Source organism: Motacilla alba, chromosome Z, assembly GCF_015832195.1.
Source record: "Motacilla alba alba isolate MOTALB_02 chromosome Z, Motacilla_alba_V1.0_pri, whole genome shotgun sequence".
Lineage (NCBI taxonomy): Eukaryota > Metazoa > Chordata > Aves > Passeriformes > Motacillidae > Motacilla > Motacilla alba.
The window spans coordinates 18,762,039-18,788,680 of record NC_052046.1 but is presented as its reverse complement, the minus strand read 5'-3'; the positions used below and the strand labels follow the sequence as shown (position 1 = coordinate 18,788,680).

At 36.9% G+C, this 26,642-nt stretch overlaps 1 protein-coding gene across 9 annotated transcripts in view; it reads left to right on the top strand.

Moving 5' to 3' along the window:
• PDE4D (phosphodiesterase 4D) overlaps positions 1–26,642 on the top strand; it is a 530,024-nt gene that overhangs the window by 273,545 nt on the left and 229,837 nt on the right. The window contains exons 1-3 of one of the 9 annotated variants that reach the window (XM_038123333.1): positions 6,170–8,184; positions 8,846–9,107; positions 20,705–20,775. The exons of 4 other annotated variants lie outside the window; for them this stretch is intronic. In XM_038123333.1, the coding sequence (XP_037979261.1) occupies positions 9,099–9,107; positions 20,705–20,775 (80 nt within the window). In that variant the 5' untranslated portion in view covers positions 6,170–8,184; positions 8,846–9,098. Of the gene's footprint in view, positions 1–6,169; positions 9,108–20,704; positions 20,776–26,642 lie in introns of those variants that run through there. 4 more of the 9 variants (XM_038123332.1, XM_038123331.1, XM_038123336.1 and 1 more) reach the window with 4 other exon arrangements.

Genomic DNA, 26,642 nt, shown 5'->3' with positions numbered 1-26,642 from the left:
TGACAAGATAAACCAAATCAATTTCTTTATCAATATTCAAGGAATGAACAGAAAGCAGGAGGTGCATAGTGTGAATAAGGAAAATTATTTTAAGCATCAAGACAGGCATGATAGATAATAGGAACAAAGGTGTTTACATATAAATTACTCCAATTTATCTGGAAACAAATCTCATGCAATAATGCTCTTAAGTTAAGGGGACTGGATGACCTTTGTTCAAGAATTTGAAAGAACTGGTACAGGAAATCTCACTCTTGTAGGCATTGTTAATAAGATTTTAAAATCAGGAACAGAATAATATTAAACATGTTACTTGTATTTTAAGATATCAGCAGTAATCTAGACAGATACACAGCCTTTTTCATTTAAGAAAGAAAAATAAAAAATGTTTTGAAAACTTTTGAAGAGATATTAGTCATCAAGACAAATACAAAATTGGATAAAATTGTTATGTGTTCACTAAATTAATTTGCTCTCTGCAACCTTATTTTGCAGACAAAATAGTAGATAGACTCACAGAGCTGATCTTTGTTATAATGGGAAATTGCTATTTAAAATAGAAAACATAAGTAAGGAATTTTAAGGCAGATTAGGAGGAAGTAAGAGAAGAAAAAAAAGGACTGTAAGAAGGTAATATTATTTCCTAAGTAAAACACTACTAGAGTTCAAATATTTTACTGAGTACTTTATTCATGGAGTGCACTAGTGACATTTTCATGTGACTCAGTGTTAGGAAACTACCACTACAGAGAAGAATCAGATTACAGGATCTTGCAGTAGTTCAGTAGGAGGGAATGTAAAGCGTGCATGTTTGACGTCCTGACATTTCTTTGAAACTATGCAAGAAAATAAAAAGTCTATTGATGACAATGAGCATAGGCTGACCACAAATGAAAAGCAAGTTCAGTGACTCAATGCTATTTATATTACTTTTATAATTGCTAACCTTTTTTATGACATGATATCAATGTCAAAATGGTTTGATTTTGCAAGGCCTGAAGGTTTTGACATAATACCTTTATTGCTAACTCAGATACAAACTGGCAGGAATTATTTGCTTATAAATGAAATTAAAAGCAAAAAAAACCAAGGCAAATCAAATAAATCAAATAAAAAAGGTTTTCATTCATTAGTGTACATTACCTCTCAAATGCCCAGCTTCAAATTCCCTTTTCAGAAAGAAATTATAGTGAGGTGGGTAATTTTTGGTTTTTTTCTCAGATAAGTTATATCAAAGGTTATAATTTGATAGAAAATTGGAAGATCTAAGTTATTTATTATGAAAATAATAATAAAAACTGCAAAATTCATTAAGGCATCTGAAGAAGTTTTAGGAATCCTCACACAGAAAATATTCATTTTCATTTCTTAAAAGGAAAAAACCTGCAGTATGTCTATTTCCATCTGAAAAGAGAAATTTTTGATGAATAAACAGCTCTAGACAAATCAGAATGATTTTAATGGGTCATTAATGATTCTAATGGGTCATCTACAACTTAGATCTTCAAGAAGGTTTTTGAGATTATTAAGAAGATTATTCAAATGTCTAAACCATATTATAGATCATAAATCGAAATTTAGTTGATTGAACCATGTATTTGACATCAGAAAAGCATACTTGATATAAATATAAGATATATTAGAAGAAATGAAATTTCAGTAAAAAAAATCCCAAAGCATTTTCCTGTGTTTTACATGTGCCCATTCTACTGCTTCTCTTTCCCCATCCCAGAAAAGAAACTACCTAGATAGGAAAGTGTCAAAATAAAGTATATCCAAGTAAGATTCCACAAGAATTCTCAAGAAAAGTCCTTTTTCTCTGTTTCTGGTTGTAAATTATAATTGAATTGTTCAATTCAGGTAGCTGCAATTCCTTTTACAAAATATACTTATGTTCAGAATAATATATCATGCTTGGGAACTTAGGAAGAAGCCATCTTCACTAAGCTAATGTGCAACTGATTAGTGAATGTAATGCAAACATTACAAGATATGGTAAAAAAAAATCAAATAAAAAGTATTACCAAGCAAAATTTCATCCTACCTTGTCATTTAAGATACAAGTATTGTGAACAGTGCATTTGAAATGCAGTTGACCAAAATAATGCACAATAATCTCTATATTATAGAACAGGTGATGAATATTTGCTGGATGTCCATGTAATCTGACTTCAGTTTGCTACCATTATATAAATAAAAACTGTCATAATTTTCTCATTGTTTCCATTTTACAGTTGTGAAAACATACAATTTGTTTTCTTGAATAACTGCTGCCAAACAGTCTTTGGGAATTTCAGTCATATCTAATATTTTCAGTAAGTTAAAATTTTAGAATTTGTGGTTACTGGAAGTCTCTTCCTGTTTCACAGCAGATATGCGTTCAAACTGAGAGTATGTTACCAGGCCCATATTCCAAAGCAGTAATGTGACTCCTTACCGAGAGCTCAAGCTCTGCTTCTGGCCAAAAATAAGATAACTAGGACATAGGAGGCAAAATAACTTGATAAACATGAGTCTGAACTGTCACTTATTTTAATATTTTAAGTCTGTATTCTGTCAACAAAGTAGAATAGTTGCTTTTCTTGCTTTTTTTAAGGCAAAGAAGATTTATTGGTCAGTCAGTAGGTAGAAAAAATGGTACAATGGGAAAAGAGAGAACAATAATCTGCACCTTTTATTTACATTTCTTTTGCATAGATGTAAAGTTTCTGTTTATATTTCTGGAATGATCTTTAAGGCATATGAACCTTGTCTTATGCAATAGTAAGATACGTGTATTTGAGCAAAACCTGTGGTGGTTAATCTAAGGAGGTATGTTGCTAAGAAGGACATTTATTTTTCTTCAGATATCCCCAACTAGTGATATTCAGGACAGAAAGATTATTTCTCTTAAATGAGATCAAAAAATAGTTTAATCTCCTGAGATGCCCTGGCATTCTTTTCCACACCACTCCTTCTATGCCAGTTTAAATCTGTGGAGCCTTAAGGATCTTTTATATCAGTTATAAGACATAAATGGCACAACAAAAGTATAACAACAACTGATGCTTACTAAATGAGATGAGGAAAAATAACTATTTTTTATACAACTAAGAAGATTTTGCATTTTAAAATGAGATTACCTGAAAAAATCTTTTGCTCTAATTGACGGGAAGAGAGACTTTAAGAATTTAATAGAAGACACATAAAATACTAATTTTTCAAAGCTTTTGACCTGAAGATTCTTTGGACATCAAAAAGGGCTGGGGCTTGGATGGAGAATGTTCTGCTCAAATTACATTTACAGTTCAGCACATCATTTTCAGAACAAAAATATACTTGATAACGAAGCTCTTTTTGTTCTTAAGGGATAGACGCAAGCTCTTAGCAACATTACCTAATTCATGATTGTTGTTCAAAACTGAACTATATGTTTTTTGAAGTTTTGTCTTTTAGTAGTCATTTCAATGTAATAATTATGACTCTAAGCTCTCAAGCCCCCGGGGCAAGTTATGTGGTGTGGGTTATTTCCCCACTGCATAGTGCTCATTTAGACCTCTCTGGGTACAGGAAACAAATTTTCTGTCATTTTTCAGTTCAAAGTGTCTGAAATCATGTGAGACTCGGTCAGAACCCATTGGGGTGATGTTCCTATAGCATGACACCAAATGCATGTGGCTTGTCTTATGATTCATCATGAAAATATCTGAGAGTGGAAGGTCTTTAGGGATTTAATAAGACTGTATAGGGAGAATAGGGGCAAACTACCGCTCTCTGGACTGCTTGTAGCAAGTGCTTCTAAGTTGCACAGGTTTTTCTTTCTGAAGATTACTTTCCTTCCTCCAGAAGGGAGCCCAATGGAGAGCTGACTTACTTACTGCAGGGCAGATGGCAGAGGAAGAACACAGGGCAGAATCCTCAGTTTCTTTTCTGGACATACACTCATATAACACTTGTTTGTGAGCAAAGAAGTCTAAAATGTGTTAAGGAGCTCACTGGGTTTATCTGCTCACTCTGATGAGGATTCTGATGAGATGAATTTGTGCCTTTCTATGCTAGTATTACTGAAGACAACTTGTGGGGACCTAAAAAGTTTTATGACTAAAGACCTATCATTTGGATGATTTCCTTCAACTCTGTGCAGTGGGATACATTTCTTACTTTTTAATTAACCACACTGATATTTTAATCTATATGGTTTTCATGGAAAGTTTATAAATAATGATGTTATCCCAACACTTAAAAATAGAAATTAATCCCAAATGTGGACATTTTTCACATCCATGTGTTATATTTTCATAATATTGCAGATGAATATATTTTAGGATTTAGGTGAATGCTAATTTTTCTGTTTTAAATAATCTCTTTATCTTTTTTTTCCCATTAAAAATGCATGCCAAAATGCTATCCTTTTTTATTTTTTTAATAAGAATTTTTATTTCAGCCTTCTTTCCAAAGCTTGAAATTACCGTCTGCACTGGTCAGTTATGTTAGGGATGTATTTATTGCGCACACTGGAGTTGATCTCCAGAAACTTTTCTTTTTAGTGGTAGCATATTTCAGGCTCCACAACCATACATTACTTGGAGGGCATTTTGAAAGTTTTTATAGAATTAAAAAGTTTGCTATGGTTTTCTTTTTTATTGATACTTATCCAGAATCTACTGGTTTAAGTCACCAGCTCATCTTCTAGAGTCTTAAAAAATCTGCCATTGGTCATTATTACTCTTTAATAATGACACTGATGAAATTTCTGTGAACTCATATTAGGAGATTGCTTTTCAGCATTGCTTTAAGAATTATTGTTACCTTTCCAGATACAGGTATTGCCCTTTGAACTACTGTATTTTAAGCAAAATATTTTATCCAATTTTTTTGCCCCCATTTTTATAAAAATCAAAAGATGCAGCAAATTAAACTGATTTTTTTGGAAAATTTGGACTCAATCTAAGCGTACAAATATTAGTACTGTATGTCCCTGGTGCAGTTTTCTTCTCAGGATGTGTACATCTGTATGATATATTTTCATTGGTTTTGTTGAGTTTTGTATTAAAAATCTAACACTGGTAGAACAGTTATCTCTCTTAATACTGTCGTAATTTAGGAAGGTGTGCAGTGATAGGACACCGGATACTGGGTTTTAAAACAAGAGTTCATTCAGAATTGGTGTAGGAAAGAAATTTCTCACAATGTGAAATACTGGAACAGATTCCCCAGAGCTGGTGGATGACCCATCCCTGGAAACTTTCAAGGTCAGGTTGGACAGGGCTCTAAAAAACCTGATGAAGTTGAAGATGTCCCTGTCATTGCAGGGGATTAGGGCTAAATGACCTTTAAAGGTGCCTTCCAACCCAAACCATTCTATCCAGGATAATGGCCAGAACTATTACAAGGGAAACTCTTCCTCTGGTGCCTGCTAATGCATTTGCATCTATGAGAGGAGCAAAGAAAATATTCTAGAGGACTTCAGTTTAACAGACATAGACCTTAGTCAATTTTTAAGTGAATTTTCTGGTATGGCTAGTAATTGAAAATCTGGGTGCTGTGGAAGGAAGAGTGCATGTAAATGGAGATGCAAATAATCCTCTCTTTGATTTGTTTTCTCCAAAAAACCAAAATGGAAAGGTGTTTGCAATTTTGCAGTGTTAATAAGCTGATTAAAAATAAGGTTAATAGGAAATATTCTTTAATCCTCCCTTTTTAGATATTTCACTGGGCAACAAGAACTGAAAGATTCCCAAGACTATTAAGAAAGAGGATAGATCCTCACTCTGTAATCCAATGCAACAACTATTGGAAGTGAGAAATGGTTCCAGATAATCTGGTTCCTACTAGAAACATACTTTGTCCCAACTAATTCAGTGGAAAATTGTCAAGAAGACTTTGTATAATGACTGGAGTCTAGGTCACCTCCACATCAGGGAAGAGTTATAATCACTTGTAGACTCCTGTTTGCATCAATGTTATCCACCCTCCAACTTCTACATGCCTAGTTGAGATTCTGAGATTTGAATGAGGAAGACAGACTTACTGTCGTATAGCCTAAATTTTAGTGGTCAGAGCACTCTTCTGGTGACCAAGGAATCAAATAAAAATCTGCTTCCAATTTTGTTTCTTTGCTGTTGCTGTTTTTGCTTTGTTGTTTGTGGTTTTTTTTAAATGTAGATTGTTTGGCAAGTTATTATGGGCTTGAACAGGAAGAATTTCACAAGCCAACCTATTTTACTGGGTAACGTCTCTAGCTTTAATTTGTCCCTGCTCTGGAAAGCCCATATATTGTACACTCCAGTTTGCTGGTGAGTTCTTTAACTAGTTTGTAATACTGTATAGTAACTTTGTATACGCCCACACTCCTTCTGCAACTCTGCTTCTGAATGAAACTAGCTGAGTCAACGGGTGCTATGCTTTGTGCTGAACTTAACACTGAAGAAAAACAGAGAAATTGTAACACATATTCAGAATAGACTCATTCACAGATTTCAAATGTTGTAAGTGACAGGTCAGTGCTGAGAAGCTATTTCTCAAGATAGTACAAGTCATTATGTAAGTCTAGTGTTGAAAATGTCAGTGCCTGTGAGTGATTGGGCAAGCATGCAGTGAGGTAAGTGCAATATGAAATAGTAATGATGGCGCAGATTTGTGTAGCATTTCCTACAGTTAAAATTTCATAATAAGCTTATCTGGCTTAGAGAAAGCAGTAGATAACTGGAATAGATATGATTTTTTTTCATATTCAGATTAATCATGTGATGTTGCAGCTTTTAGAGTTTTGTTTCTATTTTCTTCAAATGTCTCTGGTATAAATTCCCAAACTAATTGGGAGGTGTGGTATAGGGGTGCTTTTTACATAAAGCATGAACATAACATAGTTATAACAGCTTACCCGGTCCCTTTAAAGTCATACTAAATATTTATCTTTACTGAATAATTATATATTTTGTTTTGTAGCATCTTTGTGAAAAATGCTAACTTTCATACTCATTATTTCTAATTCTCAGAGCATGCTTTCTATCATGGTTGTACTTAAATGACAAAAAAAGTCACCTTCTGTATAGAGTAGTAGAACATAAATGATGCTAGAGCCCCTTTAAATTTTGTAATCTTTTGTACTTTTGTGCTGTAAGTCTTCAAATAGGTAGTAATATCAGTAATTTACAAATACTGAGTAATGTAGAAATGTGTGTGGCAGCATAGGCTCCCTTTTTATACTGAATTGAAATAAATGCCATTTTACTGTCAATACACTGTAACATTCAAGTACTTTAATATTTTTTTCTTTCTTCAGAGTCGCATCAACTCTACTAGGGCTAATTTGGGGTATTGTAGAATAGGGTTGTGACAAGCAACAGAAATGATCTTAAGGAAATAGGATCTATACAAATGTGACGTGCAATAGCTTATCGTGTTACTCCCAAGTTCACCCACACCCTAATCAAATACAAAGTCTTATCACACGTTTTAATGTCATTGAAGTTGCAGCTGGCTCCCATACTGCAGGATTTCCTGTCCAAAAGGGCAATGGGTCGTTAGAAGTTTAAGAAGCCTTAGTACAGTGTAAACCATTTAGAAGAATGGCAAGCAAACAATGTATGCCCTGGGTATGCTGAAGTATAAAAGTCTAGGAACCTTTTACATCTCAGCACAGATCAACATGGTGAACTCTGCTTCCTGCGCGTCTCTTTTCCCGCAGATTTTTGTACTTCCATGCAACATTTTCAGTGCTTTCTGTCATCCTGGAGGCACGGACCGTCCTAAGGAAGGCTGTTCCACTAGTGCCCCGTCCTTCCCCTCCATCCCGGGCGGGTGGGAGCGGCAGGGCAGGTTGCGCGGTGCCGGGAGAACCCACCTAGAGGGCCCCCTTGACGCCAGCACAGCCTCTGCCAGGCAGAGCCCTCTCCGCAGCCGAGCCCAGTCTGCTGCAGGACCAGTGCCACGCAGCCCGACACTGTCCGGGGCTGCCGCGGCTGCTGCTGCTGCTGCTGCTGCTGCTGCTGGGCCAGAGCAGCAGCCCGAGGGCAGGCTGGAAATTCTGGTCCGGTAAAGGGAAGTGTGAGCCTGTTGACTCTGCATTGCTTCAAAATAGATGCCGTCTCTGTAGCCTGGGCTTAAGAATCTTCCCGAGGATGTTTGCCAGAGCGTAAGGAGTGATAACTACTGTCTGGGAGCTGAATTGGGAAAAAAGGACAGCAGAGAAAGAATGCTTAGGTAACATGGGACTTATAGCTTTGCTTTCATTTTGCAACATACAAATTGATGCACGTGGGTTTATATACAGTATAATATCAAAACAGAACTAGACTCTGCAGTGAGAGTCAATAGCTTAGTCATTTCACTTAAAGGGAGCAGGCAGCCTTATTACGGGGTTAGACAGCAAAAATGAATTTGATCATGACATGATCATATCTCTTGATGGTATCTAACTGTAGTCCTGTCCTATGGAGTGGAAAAAGCATACTTCCTTCCTTCTTTCTTAGCTGAAGAAACAAAGTCACAGTATCAAATTCAGAAAGAAGTTTGGGGTTGTTGTACAAGGCTATTAAACATCCTTCTGTTCCCCAGGCTCGTAAGAAAAGAAAACTGCATTAAATTGATCATTGATGAATATGTGTCTAAGAAAGAAGAAAAAGCAGTATTCATTTCTGAACATGGCAAAGCAGTCTGAAGTTACACATCTCTCCCTAAACATTGATTTGGCACAGATGGCAAGAAACTATCTTTTTACTAAGCTTTTCCAACTGTCCAAAATGCTGCATATGAAGATGCTTTAATTCACGGTCAAAGCACTTGGATTTTTATCAAGGCAAACTGTTGGCATTGTCAGAACAGTTTCTGTATACTGATTAGTTTAATGTTTTTTTTAAAATAGCAAGTGGTGCATAAATGGATGGACGTGTACCTAGAAAACCCTGTGAGAAGTCTTTCACTGGATCCTGGGAATTTTTATTTTTGTGGATTACAGTAATTCTTGCAATAATCCCTGCTGTTGACTGCTCATGCAGTTGTTCTGGCATGCATCTATGAATACCATAACAGATAAATCAGTCTGACAAGGAAAACACTAATGTTGGAAGATCTGTGAACATGATGCATGTGAATAATTTCCCCTTTAGAAGGCATTCATGGATATGGTGAGTAATCAATACACATTATAGACTGTTAAACTCAAAATGCTTGTTTGCAAAATACTATGACAACTAGCAGATGCTAAGTTTTTACCTAAATAAATATCAAGTGAGAGCTCAACAGAGCTATGACAAAAATGAAAATCAGACAGAGATAGTGGTGATGAAGTAATATGAGTTTAGCACTTCATATTTGCAAAATAGGCAAGTCATAGAAATTGTATTGTTATGGTCATGTTTTCTTACATAAGTATTTTGAACAAGGTGATGTATTTTCTTCCTGTATCAAAGTAACAGTTCTTCACATTTCTTTCTTAGCTTGATTTGAAGAAAATAATGAAGGCACATTTTTCTCCTACGGTTGGTTTGTCCTAGAACTTATTTATTTATATACTTTCAAGTGACCTGAAAAAAATGCTCATTCATATGGCAATTCAGTAATCATTTATTAAAGATATGCGTAAATGCTGTAGAATGTTTTGGTTCTCCAATGTGGCCGTTTGAAAGGCAACCATATAGCATTAAAATCCCTTTATCATCATTAAAACATCTGTTTCCTCTTTGGCTCACAGGCATCTATAGTTCTTCCTGACTGAGAAATCTTTCTACTTGCCTTGCAATACAGCGCAGTCAACTTGCTTATAAATTCTACCAGTGGTTGTTGCGTCATGTCTTCTTCCTGATGCTGGAGTTAGCGTCTTGGTTGGTGCTTAATGAAGATTGTTAGCTAAGGCAAAAATACTTCCCATGAAACTTTTGCCCTTTAGGTAAATACTAAGTCTTTCAGAACACTGGAAGCAAACCCATTTTGGAATCGCCTGAAGCACACCAGCCCAGGAGGGGCAGGCGGGCGGAGGGGCGGGCTGCAGGCCGTGCGTGCGGGCGCTGTGCCGCGCGCGTGGCGCTGCTGCGGCCGGGCCGGGCCGGGCCGGGCCGCGCCGCCGGGACACGCCGGGGCCGCGCGGGGCCGCGCTGCCGTCACCGCCCGCGCGCCGCCAATGGCAGCGCCCGCGCGCCGCGCGTCACCGCGGTGGGGGGCGGGGGGGGGTCGGCGCCGCGCGCCGGGCGGACAGTTAGCGGGCGCGCGCCGCTGCCGGCGCCTCTGTTTGTGCTCTTAATTGCAGCTGGTACCGCCTCGGCCCAAGAGCGTTCCAGGCTCTGCAAAGCCCCGTGAGAGGCAGCTTCAAACCGCATCCCCCCCACAAAATTATTAGCGAGATCTCGGATGTGTTTCATCTTCCTTTTTGGCGGTTTTTTTTTAGCAGAGTGTGCTGGAAAGGACACTGCAGGTGTGCCCACACCTGACAGGGAAAAGCGCTTCCATTGTCTTCTAAGAATATGATTTACTTCTGTTTTTATTAATTTAGAGAAACGTTTTAAGCACTCCTTAACCCACAGGTTAATCTCCTGACTAAGCATTTTTTCAAACATGGACAGTGAAGTCTGCTGAAAGACGTTACGAACGAACTGTCTCTTTTTTGTTTATCTTCTCTAAAAGCTGGTTACCTGTCTTCCCTCTCTGCTCCTTGCCAGTCCTTGCTGTCTGTCACAGTATGTGAGCCCATTGCCTGGGGAAGCCCAGCAGAAGTGTTTATGGGCAGACATAGGAAGATAATTATATGTTCTATATTTGCTATTTTAACTGAATGCAAACCATATCATGGTTTCTGCCTGCATTTGTGCTTACCTAATCACAGGCCTTAATTTAGAATGCAAATGTTTTTAGCATGCTGTTGTTCATGTCAGCTCTCAGAGAACAGGCAAGTTTGCTTATTCATGCTACAGAAGGTCTGTAAGGGGCGTTTTTGAGTGTCAGGATGTTAAATTGCGAGTCATTGATTTTCTTTTAATTCTGAAGCTTCAGAAATCCGTGCAAGTACTGTAAGGTATCTCCTTTTCTAGAGAGAGTAGAAGTTGTCATGAAATGTTCTGTGAATATATATACACACACACACACACACACACACATATATATATACACACTCCCTCATGCTACTTTCAGATATCCTTTAGAGGATGACAATGAAGACAAAAGAAAGACTATCTTTCATGGGACACAAATAGTTTTATGTTTAATAATACAAATACTAGTTGATCATCTTTAATAATGTTTCTTCAGTGAAGATGCAACATATCAAAGGTGCCCTTTGGCCAGTGTCATATGCTTCATGATGTTTGTAACTTCTATGAGCATGCAGAACCAAATATTTTAGAACTAGATAATTGATATTAAAGTTCTTCTCTGTACCTTAGAGACATGCATTTTGCCTTCATGTGCCAGTTCCTGCTTGTCTTGCATGGAATATGGGAAGAAAGAGTTGTGGGGAATAAAAATGTGAACCTTTCTGGAGTACAATTTAATGTTTTGAATATCCAGGATTTAACGTTGTGGAACAAGCCAAAGGAGTGGATGTGTCTTTTGTGTTAGGCCCTCTATTTGGATTTAGGGAAAGAACAGCCAAAAAAGTGATGGCCTATAGAGCAGGTTTGATTTGGAACCCATAACCTTTAGTAAATGGAACCCATAACCTTTAGAAAATTCCAGTATCTGAAACCTCCTGATAATGTTAGCAAAAGGTAGGAATGGACTACTGGCAAAAAGCAGCAATAAAAATGTGTATGTTTCTAGGCAGTATGACTGGGAGCACAACTATACCAGACAGATAAATGTAGCTATAATGTAAATAGACACTAAAAGGTTTACAAAACAGAGACTGGAGTAAGCAAAATAGGGTATTTTGTCTGAAACTCTTTCAGAGTTTGGATAACAGAGGAGCAAATGTAAAATATATTAAAGAGGTGCAGTAGTTGGAGCAAGTGATGTCCTGAGTGAGGATAAAGTTAGGCCTGGAAATACTGACACATTTGTGGTGATAATTGGTGGAGGAGGATTTTATAGCTACTTACCACATTACACACTATACAGCATAAATTATGTATCAGCAGTATGTAGCCTACTGCCATTCACACTGGAAATTATTTTAGAAACATTTACTGCTGAGTTATGTAACCTGGCTTTCCTTTCCATTGCATTCTATCTGCATTTCTGATGACAAACCAAATAAAGATGTATTCAATTTTAGCTTGCTTAATTACATAAACAACTACTGTATGTGCCTTTTAGTTTTACTGTAAGGAAAATAGAAGTGGAAAAAGCATGTCTGCCTTTAAACTGGCAAAGATTTTAAATTATTTCACAGGTTAATACCTTAACTTCAGAATCAAAAATGTAACCTGTGACTGTTCATCCTTTTCTATCAAATTTCAGCCTATTAAGATTGAATAAAGTTTAGTTTACTTATCAGGGCAGGGAATAAAAGAAAAAAATCCTCTCTTGGTTCCTTTTAAATCCCCCCTTATTTACTTGAGTATTGTTCTATATACTTAAATGAAAAACAGTGAAAATGCATGGTTATGCACATTACTCTTTGCCTTATATGAATTTTATTTTTAACTGTTTTTTCAAAAATTCTTAGTATCATCATTTATCATCAATGACATGATTTATCCTAAGTGCTGTCTAACAGGGGAGGTCATGGATGACTGCAGGTTGGCCAATTTGATGACTGTCCACAAGAAGAGCTGGAAGGAGGATCTGGGGAACTATGGGCCTGTCAGCCTGACCTTGGTGCTGGGGAAGGTCGTGGAACAGATTGCCTTGAGCGCCCTTATGGGGCACTTGAAGGATAAACAGAGGATCAGGCTTAGCCCGCATGGATTTGGAAAGGCGGGTTCTGTGTGATCAACCTGACTGCCTTTTATTACCAGGTGACCTGCCCAGCTGATGAGGGAAAGGCTGTGGATGTAGACTACCTGGGCTACAGGGAAGCCTTTCCCACAGCAACACTGTTTCCCACAGCATTCTCCTGAAAAGGTTACTGCCGATGGAATGAACAGGTGCACCCCTTGCTAAAATTGTTAAAAATTGTCAGGATGGCTGGGCCTAGAGAGTGGCTGTGAATGGAGTGACATCCAGTTGGTGACAGTCACAAGTGACATTTCCCTGAGCTCAGGACTGGGACCAGTCCAGTTCAGTTTTTTTATTGATGAATGAGTGCACCCTCAGTAAATTCACACATGGGTAGGAGTGTTGATCTGCTGGAGGGCAGGAAGGCTCTGCAGAGGGATCTGGGCAGGCTGGATCATGGGCTGAGGTCAGTGGTGTGAGGTTCAGCAAGGCCAAGTGCTGGGTCCCGCCCTTGGGTAACAACAACCCCAGGCAGCTCTACAGACTGGGGCAGAGTGGCTGGAAAGCTGTCCAGAGGAAAAGCCCCTGGGGGGGTTCTCTGTCAGCAGCAGCTGAACATGAGCCCATGTGGCCAAGACAGCCAAGGGCATCCTGGCCTGGATCAGCAGTAGCATGGCCAACAGGGCCAGGGCAGGGATTGTCCCCCTGTACTTGGCTTCTGTGCTGATGAGGCCCCACCTCGCATCTTGTGTCCAGCTCTGAGTCCCCCACTCCAAGAAAGACACTGAGGTGCTGCAGCAAGGCTAGAGATGGGCAATGGAAGTGAGGGAAGTGGGGGTGTTTATCCTGGAGAAAAGGAGGCTCAGGAGTGACTTTATCACAGACCAGAACTGCCTGAAAGGAGATTGTAGATAGGTGGGGGTTGACCTCTTCTCCCAGGAAACGTGGCAGGATAAGAGGACAAGGCTTTAGGGGGTTCACCTGGGATATCAGGAAGAATATCTTCAATGAATGTGTTGTTAAGCTTTAGATGTTCTGCCCAGGGAGATGGTAAAGTCACCATCCCTGAGGTGTTCAAGAAATTACTAGATATGACACTTAGTTTTATGGTCTAGTTGACTAGGTGGTCAGTTTAGGGTTGAAATCCATGATCTTCAAGGTTCTTTCCAAGTCAAAAGATTCAGTGATTAGTAAATCCCTGAAAAAATGCAATTGTTAATAAACTTCAATCTTCTATTTTTGCCAGTATGCTAAAATAATGATGCCAATTTTTAAATTTTTGCCTCTTATGGAATGCTACATTATTTTCAGCCAGCCAAAATTGGTTTGGCTTTCCATTATTATGCAAGTAATTCTAGTCTGTAAAAGTAGAATGTGTAACTGTAAAGGAAACTGATGGAAAATGAAGATATTATGCTAATTCCTAAAATCAGTTTTTCATCCTTATATTCCTAGGATATGATGAGTCATCTCAGCTCATGAAGTTATCATGAGGAACTGAATCTGACCAGTGTTATGCCCTTCTCATGGCGTAACTGTTCTCTTCTAACAGAAATGTTTCATGCAGTATTTATTCATCTGCTTTTTCTAGAAGAATTTTATTATTTATATTTTATAGTGGGGAAAGAAAAACGGCTTATTTCCTAGATGCATTTCAACACAGTATTTAATTAACTTTTATATATTTTATACTTAACATAAAAAACACTAGAGGAACATCTCAATTTATCCTTTGGAAATCTGGATTTGAACCTGAATTTGGGAAAAAAATCAGTTTCCTAAACTAAGAAGCAATCTTTAAGAGCAAAGAATGTTTGTCTCTGAACAGTATATTTTGACAGTACTGCTAAATATGAAAGGTCACCTAAATCCCTGTTTTCTTATGCTCAGTGACAGGTGAAACTTTTTTCTGGGCATAGTCGAAGTCTTTTTCTCAAGTAAGAATGAATGTAGTGGGATGTAGTAGGATACTGACTGAAACAAAGGGTTTAATTTTAAGGTATCTTAAGCCTTTTCCTTTGTATTTATAACACCTTATCTGCCCAGTAGCATCTAACCAGCCTTCAGCATGCTGAATATCAGATAAGAGATGAAATAATTTCTGCTGTTTGGAAGCAGCACAAGGGTTCATGTGTTGTTTTTTTTTTATATTAGCAGTCATTTGACTTACTGTAATGTTTGCATGTGAAAAGTTGAAAGTACTCCAGATACCATACTCAGCTAAGCCTGTCAGCACCCCTAATGGGTAGGTTAGATATGTATCTGTATAACTGCATGTAAATTACCCCTTACCACAGAAATGCTCTACAGTCTTCCATACAAGAGTTATGGCACATTTGCATGCAAAATTTCTGCATGGGCAATATAATTTAACCATACAAGCTAATACAAACTCTAATTCATCAATTTGGATGTCCTAGATAGATGAGTATGCTGTTGGGATTCTAATCTATTTTAGCAGAATAATGAGATCACATAACCTGTATTTTCAAATTACTATTATGTTAATATTACCACAACTAACTCAAACTAAACTTTTTTATGTTTGAAATGTGGATCTTGCCAAGCCGTGTCTTCTGGTCTTCAGCATATAATCTGTAAATTAAGCTGTTACTGTCTAGCTTGATCCTTTTGATGTACTACTGTTTTTGTCAATTCGGTTTGAAAACACTTTGACACACTATGTCTCATTATAAGTAGGGAACGTATTTTAACCAGTCATTTTCAGGCTAAGTTAAAGTCTTCCAAATTTTTGGAAGCATCCTATAAACTTGCTGAAACTCTTGCTGTCACTTAATATAATCCTGATTTATATCTTCATGGAAAATCAAGTCACAATAGTAGAAACTAAACTGAAGCTTCTTCCACTCATAATACACCAGCTGAGTGTTCATGCAGTTTTTCTACAGTCTTTTCACTCTTAACTGCACTCTTAACACTCAAAAAGAGCTGCCTTTTCTTTGGGAGGAGTTAATCCATACTACAATTTCATGCAGCAAAAACTTCCCTGCGCCACTACCTACTAGGTATAATTTAATAATTAAGCAAAAGAACTTCAAACCCAATTAAGGTATTATTACATTAGGTAAGACTGATTACATATTTGTTATTTATAAGTAATTTCATTTATAAAGTATTTGTATAATTTATAGAGTATTTTGTAAGTGGGTAAGTGGGCGCTTATATTGTTTCTAAACATTGTGGCCTGAGTTTAGTGGGTGTGGTCTTTGTTTGAAGAGAAATGGCTCCTACTGAAAAAAGAAATTATAGTGTTAAATAAAATGGTATATTAGCAGGTTTACTTGAAATCCATGCATTTGGCATTCATAGACAGCCAAAGAATTGTCCACATCAGTAAGTGAAGATTGACTATTTTGTTTGATATTTTCAACACAGTATTTGTGGGCAGGGGGAAGAGTAGAGAGAGGGGGAGAGAACAACATAAATATATCGAAAGCTGACAGAAAATTAAGAAGGTTGGCCAACAATTATAATTTGCAGCTTATTGTACTGTCATCTTACTGAAATAGAATTAGTTAGGTTTCAGATACACACTATACTAAATGGCAACTTTTGTTCTAATATTAATTCAGTATTGCCTGCTGAAACCTAAACTGAGTACGTGCTGCTAGATATTTCTTGTGACTCACGTAACTCTTTGATCATAGCAGAATGATTTAAGATAATTGTTATTTTAACCATTACAAAATAGATGAATATTTCTAGTAAAAGCTACTTGTCAGTAGATGTTAATAAACAGAATAATTTTCCCTCTGTGACTCACTCCATGGAATTAGCGAAATGGAGAGCATGAAATTAAAGGCTTCAAAGGAGTATATAATATCAAGCACAGCATCTGAAAAAGGAATGAATAATTTTTCTTAAGAAACTATTTTTAAGTGTCTGATCCATTTATACTATGAGAATGTAAAAATATTAAGAGAAAGGGCATTTATTTCTCTAATTTTACAACTAGCTAAATTGATATTCCTGGATTACCTTGAGAATTTATTACTTCTTTTAAAAATGTGTAGTAAAAAATGGTATGAACATTTGTATTTTGCCCTATTTAGGCAGTAACTCTTCTGCTACTGTGAACTGAATAGAACGATTCCCTGAAGATTAAAGATAGGCAACCTCTGGAAAGCTATTGTGAAATTGAGTATACCCAAGTCTCAAATTCAGTTATGTGTAGGAATCTATTTCTTTTAGTTCTATTTGGCTTAGTTAATCTCTCAAAAAGATGATCTCTAGTCTACTTATGTCACAAATTTTAATTTTACTGAATGACTTTACTCAGTAACATTGCAACAAAATGTGTGAAGATTTAATTTTTTTTCTCAAGCAGCATGGCTTCATATTTTAAATTGTCTGAAGTGATCAGTTTAGATTGCATTATTCATATTGTCTCCTTTTAATTGGTTTACTTTGATATGACAGATGATTTCTTATTCCCTTCATGAAAATAGATCATTCTTAAAGAGGTGAAAAGAGATGACTTTAGCTCTTTCCATCTGCAATGAAATCTAGCTCCTTATGTAATGACCAAATTCACTGACCAAATTCTTAGCTTTAGTCACTACCAAAGGTTTGATCTGACATGTGGATACCTTTTTCATCTCAATAGTTGAGGTTTAAATTGTATGGATTATCACATAGATGTAACTCTTACAGAATGTTTGTGTGTCCTTTGCAAGTTGTTGGGCTTGACGCAACAGTTATTTGGTGAAATTCTAAGCTCAGCTCTATGCTTATTTGAATAAAAACATGATATTTAGAACAATTTAAGGAAAAAAAAGGTATTCCATATTGCATCATAGCATTTTATATTCCATTCTTTTCATGTGTCTTATTCACATTATTAATGGATTTATTTTTCTTTACTAATTTATTTGAACAGATTTTAAAGGTCAAGTTCTTAAACCAACATCTTTTTAAGAGCAATTTTTTTCTATTGATGTCAGAATACCTTTTGTTACTCACAAACAAGGAAGTTTTCAGTTTAACTTCCTTTAAACTGAAAAAAAAAAAAGGTACAGCTGATTTTTTATATACCTAGGAGATTCAGAACAGGGCAGGCCCTTCATGATGAATGAGCCTTTCTGGTAATAGTAGAAACATCATGCTTAGAGGCTTATAGACCCCAGTGATAAATGCACATGGATGCTGGGGAAAAGTAATTTCAAAAGTTGGTTTTGCTTGCCTTTGCATCTGTGATAGCCTACCCCTCTACAGTATCCAACTGTATTCTCTATAGGCAAATAATGCCTTCAGGGAACAAGGAATGCTCTCAGGGAATGAGTCGATTTTAGTTACCAAATGATTGATTGCAGATTGATTTTTTTCATTTAGTTTACAGATAAATACTTGAGATATGTATAAAAATGTAGGTTGATTGTGTTTTTGACTGCTATTTTAAGAAGATTTAGTTTTATGGATCTGGACTTCAATTGGTATTTTTTATTTTTACTGAATATTGACCAGTAAAAAATTATCTTGATACAAAAGATCATGGAATCACAGAATGGTTTGTGTTAGAAGAACCTTAAGGATTCATCTAGATCCAGCCTTCATACCATGGGCAGGAACTTTCAGCAGGTTACCCAGAGCTTCATCCAGTTTTTCCTGGGCTACTCTAGGGATGGAGAGTCCACAATTTCTGGACAACGTGTTCCAGTGCCTCACCACTCCCACAGTAAGAAATTTCTTCCTAATATCTGACCTAAACCTCTTCCTTTTCAGTTTAAAGTCATTCCTCCTTGTCTATGTCCTTGTAAAAAATAACTCTCTGGCTTTCCTTTAGGTCCCCTTCAGGTTCTGGAAAGTGGCAAAATCTCCCCAGAGCCTTCTTTTCCCCAGAGTGAACAGCTCCAACTCTCTCAGCCTTTCATCTTGGGAGGGGTGTTCTATCCATCTAATAATTTTTGTGGCCCTCCTCTAGGTCCATGTCCTTCTGATGCTCAGAACCCCAAAACTGAATGCAGCACTGCAGGTGGGTGTCAGCAGAGCAGAGCAGAGGGGCAGAATCCCCTCCCTGGCTCTGCTGCCCACACTGCTCTGGATGCAGCCCAGGACACATTTGGCTTTCTGGGCTGTTGAGTGTAGATGGCTGAGTCACATTGAGCTTTTGGTTTACAAATACCTCAAAGTCTCTTTTCCCAAAGCTGCTCTTGATCCATTCTCCAGGTCTAAGATTTTATGCATCTTAGGCCATTTTTGAAGTTTTGTTTTCAAGGTTTGTGAATTTAAGAATGTCGTCTTCCACTCTTACTTCTTGGGGTCATTTGTCTTTAACAAAGTGTAATAATCGAAAAAGGAGTGAGGCATGTTACCCATATGCACTCTCAGAACTTCAGACACAGGAACAAGTATCATGTCACATTCAGTATCTAGATACATTCAAAAATGTATGGAAATCAATGCTGAACTAAACTAAAATGTGCATATTCAGGACAAAAAATGCAATTTTAATAGGTTGTATTTTGTGAAATAACAACCTACAAATCATACCGTCCTCCACTAGCAGGTTTATCTACTAAAGTAGTGCCAGTTTGAGAAGTCGATATATTGAGCTTTGTATTTGACTGCATCCATTTATCAACTTATTTATATCTAGGAATCTAAATAATAACTTAGTCTTCCAACTTCAGATACTTTATTTAATCCTTAAACTTACAGAGATGTATTTTATCCAATGCTTTTCAATTTATGGGGGATCCAGAAGTTCCCAGCAACTGTCTTGAAATCTGTCACTCATGTTTTTTTCCCTGCCCAGTATAAAGTATCATTTCGTGCAATAGATCTCATGGCATAACTGTCCTAACAAGCATGGCCTCTAACTGTTATTTGGCTTCTGTGTTTTGCCTTTCCTCAATATTTTGATTTTTAAACAGTGGGTTTGAACTTTTACAGACATTCCAAATTAGCTACACAATTTCATTTACTATATTTGTCTTCTGTGTGTATTCTACTATATGACAATTTTTTCATCTTGCATCCATCATGTCATCTTTGTAGTTTTCAAAAGTTTTATTGTCTTCTTCTTGTTTTCAAATAAACAACACACAGGGTGAAATAAAAAGTATAATTTTCTCCATGACCTACTTAGAGTTTTGAGATATGGAGAAATTAACACCTGGGAGAAAAGTGGGACATAAATTCCTTGAATGTTAGGCTAGTATTGTAGAGAAAAGCATATTTTCATGTACAGGCTGAGACATACTCAACCCTACACTGACTTATTTTTTGACATAACTTAAGCCCTTCCACATTTCTTAGTGGTTGTCTCAAATGCTGGGAGAGTGTAGTATTTTTTTGTCTTTAGCACCGATATCTTGGAGATTTGGGGAAGGTTACTAAAAAAATCAGCTTCTTCTTTCTTTGCTACTGTTTGGACTTTTCACCTTAAATGTCTTGAGAATGCTCTTCAGGGTGAAAGTAAAGCAGACTGTGCAGTTCCCCCACACAATTTTCCATCTTTTTGAATAACTAGCGTAGAGAGTGGTCTTTCTCATGAAATATCTGTGGTAGAGTAAACTGTCCTGTGAAAGTATAATCCTAGAGATTGCCCAGACTAGAAAAGTACTGCTGTGTTTTTGGTTTTGTAGTCCCCTTTCTAATTCAACTGTATTGTGAATGTCCAGCCCACGAATACTGAAATTACCCTTTCTGACATTAGACAGATTTTTACTGAGGGGTTTAGTTTTGGCTATTAGACACTACATTTGGATAAAAATGGAGTTAAGGTACAATGTTTGTTTTATGTATAATAAGTATTTTCAAATTTAAAATGCTGTTATGCTTAATCATTGAATCACACATTGGTGAGCTATATATGCTACACATATCTTTTAGTGAGAGTGGAATCTCTATACACTGTATAATCCTCAAAGCCTAATCATATTTCTTTCTGTAGGATTTAATTTTGCAAGGAGATATGGCTTGTGGTGAAGTAACTGCCTCTGGGAATGCCACAGTCACAAAAAGGTATGCATGCTGAGCTGCAGCTGAGCTAATATCTGCCTATTTATGGCAACCAAGCAGGAATCAGAGATTAAGTCATAATAAGGTAGGGATTGTACCAGATAGAGGCTCACTTGTTTGTTCCATGAAGTGGAAGAAGGATTTTAGAGAAGATGATTTAGACCATTGCTTATCCCCTGCAAAATGACTATGAATAAAAGTTTTAAGAAGCTTTTTGCATAATGAACATTTTTGAACCATTGCTACATGCTGTCCTTCTAGAAGATCAGATGTTCAGGTCATTGCTTCATTTTTTATACAATATATTAAAAAGAATTGGAGAGGCAAAATGAAAGTACTTCCTGGAGCAGAATACAGTATAATGTATCAGAATCTGCCTTTAGAACTTGTATTTAGAAAAGATCTGATCTCACACATAGTGACATCTGTATTAGAAAAAAATATAATTAAATCACTGGTGAAAACAAACACACCTGCAAATTTTCAGTCTTTCTCTTTGTAACTTTCATTGAAATGTTTCATTTTTGCCATCCCCCTGATACTAAAAAAAAAAAAGAGTGCCCAAAAATGTGTATCTCCTTATCTAGTACTTTTAATAAAGATCTTTTTTTACTTGGAAAATATAAAATACACAAACACACTTGTGACTGTGAGTTTAAGTTCACTTCTTTCCTAAAATGCCATTTAATTTCCATATATTCACAGGTATTTTACTGGATTTTAACCAGGTGAATAGATACAGAATGCTAGGCAGGAAGAAATGCTTTGAAACTCTGTTTTATATATATATATGTGTGTGTGTGTGTGTGTGTGTGTGTGTGTGTCTATATATATAAAAGTATGTATATGGGGATTTTTTTCCTGATTTCTTAAAGAAATGATCCTGCATGATCATATATATCTGTTCCCCCCCTTTTATAGCTTTGGAACCTGTCTTATGATTTCAACCAAACCTTAGATAATGTAATTTTAAAACTGATGATCTTTTATATAACAGTCTTGGATAGAAAACACCTTCAGTTTGTGCTATTCATATGGAAATGACTTCTGAGTCCTGGCAGTGGCCAGGCAAAGCCCTTGCAGAGCTATTTGTCTGCCCAGTGCTTTCCACCTCCAGTACCCTCAAACTGAGCTCATGCTGATGCGTCACTGGAGAGGGAGATGTCTCAGCTTCATGCAGCAACTTACTCTTGCAATTCAGGTGTACTGTGACAATGATGCCAGTGAAGATGCCAGTCTGTTATTACACATGGGTGAGAAATAGAAGAGTCCAAGCATTATCCATGTAGACCTGTTCAGGACAGGAACACAGACAGAATGGAGTCTGCAATGATGATTAATCCATATCTCTGATAGCCACGATATTAATCTCTTAACATCAGTGTGAATACTTTCAAGAATCCCTCATACAGACCTCAAGTGCCTCTGAGCTCTTGAAGAGGAATGCCCTTACAGAATGGCAGGCTAGTCCAGTTGTGTTATCCTTCCACATTATCAATAGTGCAGGTAAGAGACAGGGTTGGGTAGTACCAGAACCTCTCAAAGCAATAATGATATAATATTTTCCTGATCAAAAATGTGCTCAGTATTTGTTCTGTCAATTGCAGAAAACACAAAATGAGATAGTTAGAAGTACTCCTAAATTTCAAGAAACCCTAGTCTTCTTTTCTAGCTATTCACCAGTGCTTGAAGTGCTCTAAAAATGCTGGGTACGCAAGATGCCTCAGTTTTAGGTTTCAAGAATGTAAATTTAGGACATTGATACATTTGGAATGGGATTTGTTGTAGCAGCAGTGAGTGCTACAGGCTTTAAAATGTATCGTATTTCTGATATCAAAAGAGGTTTTGGCATCCTGGGTAAGTTCTGCACTATCGTTAATTTTGTTGGGGGATGCTTTGAAAAAAGCACAAATGTGCTTGCATGTCTTAAAAAAGCAAGGAAAACCTATTTTTTTATCGTTCTGGGTCTTTTGGGGGATTACATAGAATCAAAGAATGGTTTGGGTTGGAAGGGACCTTTAAAGGTCATCTAGTCCAACCGCCACGCAATAAGCAGGGACATCTTCAACTAGATCAGGTTACTCAGAGCCCATTTCCAGCTTGACATTAAATGTTTCCAGGAAAAGGACATCCACCACCTCTCTAGGCAACTTTTTCCAGTTTTTCACTACCCTCATTATAAAAAATTTCTCCCTTAGTTCTAGACTGAGTCCACTTTCTTTCAGCTTCAGAACCATTACCTCTTGTCCTATAACTATGTTAAAAGGTCAGTCCCCATCTTTCTTATAAACTCCCCCTCAGTACTGAAAAGCCACGATAAGGTCACCCTGGAGATTTCTCATGATGAACAATCCCAATTCTTTTAGCCTTATTTGTAGTTAAGCTGTTCTACCCCTCTGATCATCTTCATGGCCCTGCTCTGAACTCACTGAACAGGTCTGTGTCTTTCTGTCACGTGCTGAGTACTCCAAACCTGGACAGTCTACTCCAGGTGTGGTCTCACCAGAACAGAGTAGAGCAGAGGGGTAGAATCCCCTCCCTGGCCCTATGGTCCACACTGCTCTGGATGCAGCCCTGGACAGGTTTGGCTCTCTGGGCTGTGAGTGCCCATGGCTGGGTCATGTCCAGCCTCTCACCCACAGCACCTCCAAGTCCTTCTGGCAGGGCTGCTCTCAGTCCCTTTATCCACCAGCTGGTGTTGTTTATTGCCCCAACTGAGATTCAGGACTTTGTACCTTGCCTTGTTCAGCCTCATAAAATTCACATGAATTCACTTCTTGAGGTTATCCATGTCCTTCTTGTCTGGTAGTCAATCCTTCATGTCAGTGGTCCCACTCATCTTGGAGTTATCTGCAAACTTATCTGCAAACATCCTACTATGGAATTGATGAAGATAATAATCAGTCCTGGTCCCAGTATTTGTCCCTGTATGGAACACCACTCATCACTGATCTCCTTCTAGACACTGGGCTGGTTACCACTACTCTCTGGATGCAACCAGCCAGCTAATTTTTCATCCACTATATAGTCTATTTGTCAAATGATTCTCTCTCCAGTTTGAAGAGAAGAATGTTGTGGGGTACCATGTCAAAGATGTTACAGAAATCCAGGACATCCATAGCCCTTCCTTTTTTTACTGATGCAGTTATTTCATCATGAAAGGCCACCAGGTTGATCAGGCAGGTTGCCCTTGGTGAAGCCATGCTGGCTGTCTTGAATCACCTCCAGGTCCTCCAAGAACATTAGCACAGTTTCTAGCAAGATTGCTTTATGATCTTCCCGGGAACAGAGGTGAAGCTAACAGGTCAGTAGCTCCTAGAGTCCTCTTTTCACCCTTTTTAAAAATGGATGCAACATTTTCCTTTTTCCGGTCACTAGGGACTTCACCTGACTGCCATGACATTTAGGTTGCTACAGTCAAGGATTTTCAAGTGAGACTTTCCATTATGAATCAAGACAGTCTCCTTCTCAAGAGAAAAAAAAAATGATATGATTGAATTCTTTATCTTTACATTAGAAGTCAGGACAGGGGAATAAAAAATGGTCTGCAAGTATGTTCAGTGATCTGTATTGTTATTGCACATAGGTTTTCAACTACTGAACATGAGAATTCCAAATGCATTGTGAAATTGAATGGCAAATATTGGCTAATTTTTGTGTTCTAAATACATACCTGCAATGATAGGAAATGACAGAGTCTGAGAGAGTTCTTATTAAGAAGAATAACCCAACATAATTTTACAAAAAATAACCTCTGATAAATATGTACTTGAGATGCTAAAAGAAATATCCCGATTGTGGCTCCTCTACTGTTTCAGTGTTTTAAGGGCAAGTTTAACCAATATGTCTTGGCAGATTTAGCTACAGACCATTGGATTTTTCTAATACTTCTCTGTTAGAGATGTGTTGGCAAAATAGAAGAAATCAATGGGGTTTAATTGGCCACTGGAACAGACTTTCAATAGGATATTGGAGAAAGGCATGAAAATAATTGACTGTTGTATGTTAAAAATAGCCATGAAGAGGTCCGCACGATGTGGAGCCTGTGACAGCAGAGCAGCTAGAAAATCCATTCTGGTGGATGAATTAGTTTAAGTACTTTTTCTTTGATTCATTGGTTGGGGATTTTTTTGCATTTGCTTTCTTTATTTGTTTGCATTTTTTTACCTGCCATTTTTGAGGACTGAATTTTTGGAATAACAAGGATCTGATAGAATTGTCTTAGCGATGCAACTGCTTGTATAAGTAAGTATAATTGATATCTAAAATGTATAAACTTAATATTTAGGTATATTTTAAATTATATTTGATATGCATTTGGGTTTTCATTCTATTTTAACTATTAATATATATTTTAAAATAATGTATTAATTATTTACCTTTACAAAAATAAATTTCTACAGGCTAGTGATCAGCTACTTCTTTTAAAGTTACAAAAACAAGGAAAAAATTGATGAAACTGTGAACAAAGTAGATTCTTGGTATAATATTAGATCCATGAAGAAAGTTCAAGAAGTCATTTAAACCTTGTAAAACGGGATTTGCAAGAGTAGAAAATTTTTTCAGCAAGGCATTCTTTGAAAGCCATTCTTTGGTTTCCATTAATATCAAGAGCACTTTTCACTTAAATTGCATTAGTAATTTCAACGTGTCAAAAGGTAGTTCAAGGTGCAAAAAAGGTAGTTCATTGGAAGAAGGTAGTTATGTGCTGGAGCAGTCTGCCCAGCTCACATGAGAGTTTATGGTTCTGATGGTATCCTCATCCACCAAAAATAACAGCAAGAATGCAGAGAGTTTGTTTTCTTACATTGCACAGACTTGTATAACGCACTGAATACTAGGCCACGTAGTAGTCTTTTGGGTCTTTATTGCAGTTCTTTTTGCTGAGACATTACATTTTACATAGAATGCTCCTGTAGTGGTTCTGTATCAAGGTGAATAGGGCAATCAGCAAACAGCAGAAGCAATTAAATGTAGATCCTATTGTCGCATGGCAGAGCTGTTTAATAAATTATGATGCCTCTAGCAGTAGCTTCTTATCTCAATAGGTTTTTCATCTCAGTGAGAAAAACAGATTAAAAATAATTTATGAATAATCCAAATTGATTTTTAAGGCTTTTTTTAATGAGATAACGAAATCAAAGATCTATTTACTTCAGCAGTATTGCAAACTTCTTTTGCTTTTTCCTTGTTAGATTATTTTATAATCCTTTAATACTTAGGGCTCACACTTCATTTGGATCAAAAAACTAACATGGCTGAGCACAACTGCTTTCTAAAATTGAACATAACTTTGATGATAGCTTTCAATTTCACTATGCTGTGCAATTCAAGCATTTTCAAACTGATCTGGTATGAAATATCTCTTTAAATTAGTCCCAAGATATTAATCTATTAAATAAAAATTACAGTAAACAGTGTACTTATTATCCATGCATCACAAATATAATAATTCTATTATTTCTGTGGAAGATTGTCTGTATGTATTATATGCTCAGACAAAATACATACTTTTCAGTAATTCATTTTCTGAATTCAGATGTTTTCTAATAAACTAAGTAACCTAAAGTAATATATTAAGGGGGTTTTTGCTAACATGCTAAACTGCTAATATGAGCTTCTATATCTTTTACTGGCAGCCTAATTTTCTCTTACATTATTAATGAATTATTTGGGTGAAATTTTATATCTTTTTAGTTCCTTTGTGCATATTCTGTAATATCTGAAATAAAGTGACAAGCATACTGTGTTTTTTCTATCTCATTCAATTATAGAAATGGTTTCTATTTTGGTTTAGCTTGAGTATTTGGCAATTTGTTACATTGTTTTTTCTTTTCCTCACTAGACAGAAGGGATAGATGTTTTAAAAG